The sequence below is a fragment of the Pocillopora damicornis genome, chromosome 4 (genome assembly GCF_964200805.1).
Source record: "Pocillopora damicornis chromosome 4, jaPocDami1.2, whole genome shotgun sequence".
In the NCBI taxonomy this organism is placed as follows: Eukaryota; Metazoa; Cnidaria; class Anthozoa; order Scleractinia; family Pocilloporidae; genus Pocillopora; species Pocillopora damicornis.
In genome coordinates this window covers 17,638,963-17,643,612 of record NC_142673.1, presented here as the reverse complement: position 1 = coordinate 17,643,612, position 4,650 = coordinate 17,638,963, and the positions used below count along the sequence as shown (strand labels likewise).

Sequence of the window (4,650 nt, the reverse complement as noted above, 5' to 3'; positions counted from 1 at the left end):
AGTACATAAAAGTTCAAATGTTAACATGAGCTGGTAAGAAAAGTACATATGTCAGCGTGGTCAGAGGAAACAAGCGAATACTTGCCAGCAAATATAACAACGTTTTGGATCAGTCGAGTGTCCAAAGTAATTCGGGAGTACAACAGCTTTGCTCACTACGCTCTGACTTTGGTTCAACAAATTCTATGGTCACTTAAACGCAAGACCACACCTTTACCTCACCTTTGTATTACACCCTTACCAAGAGCATTTTCCCACGCTTAAAGCCAGTTTCATGCATTTACTTTGATTAGTAATGGCAGTAATGATTGATTTGTTTACGTTTCACGAACTCAATCGAAACGCAGTTTAAAATGATTTCACTTTTAAATCTTCTTCCATGCTTACCTAAAGAGGGAAGAGGGACAGTCATCAGATTAGTAACACCGGTAGCAACACCTTGTTTCTCTCCTTCTCGTTGGCTAGCCTCCAGGTTTATTCCAACAGGGACAGATAGTGGGTCTACCTTTCCGTCTGTGCTGGCTTCGGTATTTAGTAGCGGCAATGATGGTGATTTGTCACTGAAATCCAAATGAGATGGGACAAGTGGGACACGTGCAACATCTGGACTTACGGCAGCTGCTGAGTTTTTTCCCTCAGTAAGTGATTCATACGACTTTGACGGAACTTTGGAGTTAAACATTTCCAGTTGATGACCAGCTTCATAAATGAAAGGACCAACCTCACTTGAGGTTTTTAACCTCATTCTCATCATGAACTGGCTTGCATGTGGTTCTTTCAGCCTCATCATAAACTTTTTAGGACCTTTCGTAGCCGATGTTAATTGTTCAAGGTCAATGATATCTAACCCTGCCATAAGATCACGAAAGACTTTTTTTTTTCCTTTTACCCATGGATAGCAGTTAAGGAATCTCTTCCCAAACCGATTCTCATATGTTAACTTGAATTTGTCGAGAAACAAGCAATTTCCCTCACAAGAACGTAAAATTTGGATAACATCTCGCTTCAGATTTGTTAAAGTGTCTGAGTCCTCATCGGCATCAAGACAAATGCCTTGGATTCGTGGACAATTTTGATCCAACGGAGTGTGAAAACTTTTGTTTTCCATTAAACTGGGGATGACTGGTATCGCTTGAGGAGGACTTTCGGTAGGGAGCATATGTTTGCTTTTCACTTCCTGATCCACTCGCTCAGCATTGGACGGTTCAGCCTTTGCAAGAGCTGTATTGGCGGTTGTTGTTGGACCAGACCCTTGATGAAAGAATACAACTACAATAAATTACATGATTATTACGTAAAATATTTGGGTGATGATTGCAGAAACTGTTGTGGGTAAGCATGATACAATATTTCTGAGTGAGGTTCTTTTCGACCTTTCTTTTTTTAAAAAAAAAAAAAGCCCTCTGTTTCAGCCAATCAGCATTCAGTAATTTTGCCCTCTATGTAATAGTTAAAGGATATTACACACTGGCGAGAAGATATATGACTTTCATGTTCAAGTTGAAAGAACAATAGTAATTATAGTAATTTTGACCAATATGCTAGAAATTGATGATTTTACATGGTGGATTTATGTTCAGATTCCAAGAGCAATATCCCACTCATTCAATTACCTCATTCATGAGATATTCTTCATGTCACAAGAGCTAACATGTATTTTCCTTTTATTTTAAGGACAATGATAGAGATGAATTATCTGGCTTTAACACAAGTACCGGGTTTGAATAGGAACAAAATACCCTGCCAATGCCCAAATTGTAAAAAAGGTTAACATAAATGTATAACACCATCAGTTAGGCCAAAATACGTGTGAACTGTTTTTATAACTTTTCTGCAGTTGAAAAAAAATTTGATTAACTGACTCTGACTTGAATCATTAGATACCATTCATTTTCAGCCTTTTTTCACTTTGAACCTTTGAATGTTGTTTAGCACACATAGAAGAAAAATTAACCTTTCCAATCTATTTCTCTTGCTTTGTTGCAACTTTCAAGAGATTATTTGAAAATCTTGAGATCATACAACATTTTCTTTTTGGTGTTTCTGCTCTCTTGTTGTTCAGAAAATCCATTTACATCTTTGTTATTCACCAAAAAAAATTTTGTAGCCATTATTCCAAACAAGAAGCAAACCAAGTTCATTCAATAAAGTTTGAAAAAGCAGGAATGGTGACATTCCTACTCAATATAACCACTCATGCTATGTATGAAAAATATGCCACTTGGTCTCCAGATGTTGTGGTTGTTTTGATTATAGGAGTGTTTTAGTTCCCAAAAAGACACTCTCTCCCACTTAGTAAATGTTAATATACAGATCCTTCATTATTTTCAAATGACCACACCTTCTGCTATTCTCAGAAACCTCAGTTACCTATCCTAATCAAAATTGTCAGAAATTCTAAGAAATGTACCCTGTTTCCTCATAATATAAATTCCATATCTTTCACATACCTTCAGGTATATTGACTGCATGACTAGGAACTTGTATTAAAGATGTTGACAAAACCAAAGGAGGAGAAGCCTGGAAGGTAGTTGCAGGGGCTGGAGATTGAACTCTTGAATCCAAAACATTTTGATCCAAAGGAGCTGGTGGGACAGTAGGCACTCTGGCAATAATTGGGCCAGCAGCAACTGCCAAATCATCTGCTAGAGAGGCTGGTCTTAGTGATTTGGTTGGTACTTTGGAATCAAATTCATCCTGCTGATACCCAAAATTAGAACAGGAATCAAGTTCTTCTGCTGTGTTCAAACTTGTTCTCTGCATGGACAGGTTTGCATGCAGTTCTTTCAGCTTTAATTGATATTTCTTCACACCTTTTTCACTGGTATGTTCTAATTTGATGATATCTAATTCTGATAAGAATTGCACCAGACCTTTTCCTTGGAACAGTACTCTGAAGGTACCATGGAATTTTCTTCTGAATGTTTGCCAATACTTATCAGGAAGTTCTGAGAGATACAAGCGATTTCCCTCACAAGACTTTAGTAAATTTACAATATCTTTCTTCAACATTGTCAACTTCTCAGGGAAATAACCACAATCAATTCCAATGTTTTGGGACATGAGCCCTTTTCTATTCTCTACACTCTCAGGATCTTTTTTCTTCAATGAACTGGGTTTTTCTTCATTGTCAAAACCCATGTTCAGCATAAACTGGCTTGCATGTGGTTCTTTCAGCTTCATCAAATAGTTCCTGGCACCTTTTTCACCTTTATCTTCTATTATTTCAATGATGTCTAACTCTCTTAAGAATTGTGAGAGACATTTTCCTTTCAACAGCACTTTGTGGGTGGTAAAAAACCCTTTTTGAAATGTTTTCCCATACTCTTCCTGAAGCTGGGAGAGATACAAGCAGTTCCTCTCACAGGACCTCAACATATCCACAATGTCTTTCTTCAATCTTATTAACTTTTCAGAGAGATCAATGGCATCAAGGCTGGGTTTTTGGCTCTGGAACGTTGGTGCCACAGTCTCTCTTCTTTTCACAAACTTTGGTCTCCTGGTCTCTCTTGTCTCCACGTCAGTAGCACAACTATGCTCAGATCCAGCTATATTAAAACTCATATGCTGACTCACATGTTGTTCTTTAAGTTTTATGAGAGGTCTTGAACCATTTTGGTCAAGTTCAATGATATCTAACTCAGCCATGAGATTGCAGAATTCCTCTCTTCCACCTGACAACCTATAACATTCATTGAATTTTTTTCCAAACCACTTGCGGTACCTGCTTTTAAACTGGGAGAGCTTTAAGCAGTTTCCCTCACATGAACTTAATATTTCAATGACCTCTCTCTTCAGTCTTGTTATGTGTTCAGTTTTAAGATGAGTAAATTTGGTAAATTTGGCATCGAGGTCTTGATTTCCATACTCATCATCACCAGGCACAGCTTGCAACTCAGACATGTACAACAGCTTGTCATAACCAACAAGCAAAGGAGGGCCTCCACTTGCCTCTGCCTTTTTCTTTTGTTCTTCAAATTCCATCATTGTATTTAGTCAGTCATCCTTGTTTTTACTCCTGCGGTAGGTACTAGTATTCCCAGACTGAAAGCTTAAGGAAGAAAATGAAAGAATTTCTTGAAATAATTTTATTACCAATGATCGAATTTTCAAAGCAGTACATTAAACATGTATTAACAGTGTATTACACTATAGTTCTGCCTAAAAACTATGCAACCTTAAATCTTTCATCTTAAATTTAATTAAATGAGTTCATTCCCAGTTCTACATTACCTCTGTGTTCATAACTGACAACATGCTCTTCAGCTACATGTACATGCATGAGTTTTATCTCTCAATAAATAGTCGTAGGAAATAACTATAATTATCCACTGCCTCGGCGAGGCGCCACGTAAAAATCAAGAAATCAGTGCAAAATTAATGGCGTACCTGATTCTAAGGAGAATTGAAAATAACACGTCTCTAAATCAAATGAAAGTCACTTGAATGAAAGTAGTATTTCTTTGTTCTCGGTGTCGTCCACCAAAAGAAAAAAAGGTAACATTACGTTTCCGAGATTCTCACGTGCGATTCACGAGAAAGACGGCTTTCTATTATTTCTTCGTTTTAGGGGAATATCATTAGCCAATGATAACGATATTGAATTATTGATATCTCCTAGATCCTAGTCTTTTTCAAGCGCAACCAGCC

General features: G+C 37.4%; 1 protein-coding gene across 2 annotated transcripts in view; it reads right to left on the bottom strand.

The window, feature by feature from the left end:
- The window catches only part of LOC113681190 (uncharacterized), a 25,608-nt gene extending 21,561 nt beyond the window's left edge, over positions 1 to 4,047 (bottom strand). For both annotated transcript variants that reach the window (XM_089205264.1, XM_089205265.1), the window contains exons 1-2: positions 2,451 to 4,047; positions 388 to 1,251 (exon numbers count right to left, since the gene is read on the bottom strand). In XM_089205264.1, coding sequence (XP_089061390.1) covers positions 388 to 1,251; positions 2,451 to 3,987 — 2,401 coding nt within the window. In that variant the 5' untranslated portion in view covers positions 3,988 to 4,047. The remainder of the gene's footprint in view (positions 1 to 387; positions 1,252 to 2,450) is intronic.
- Between the last annotated feature and the right edge of the window lie 603 nt (positions 4,048 to 4,650).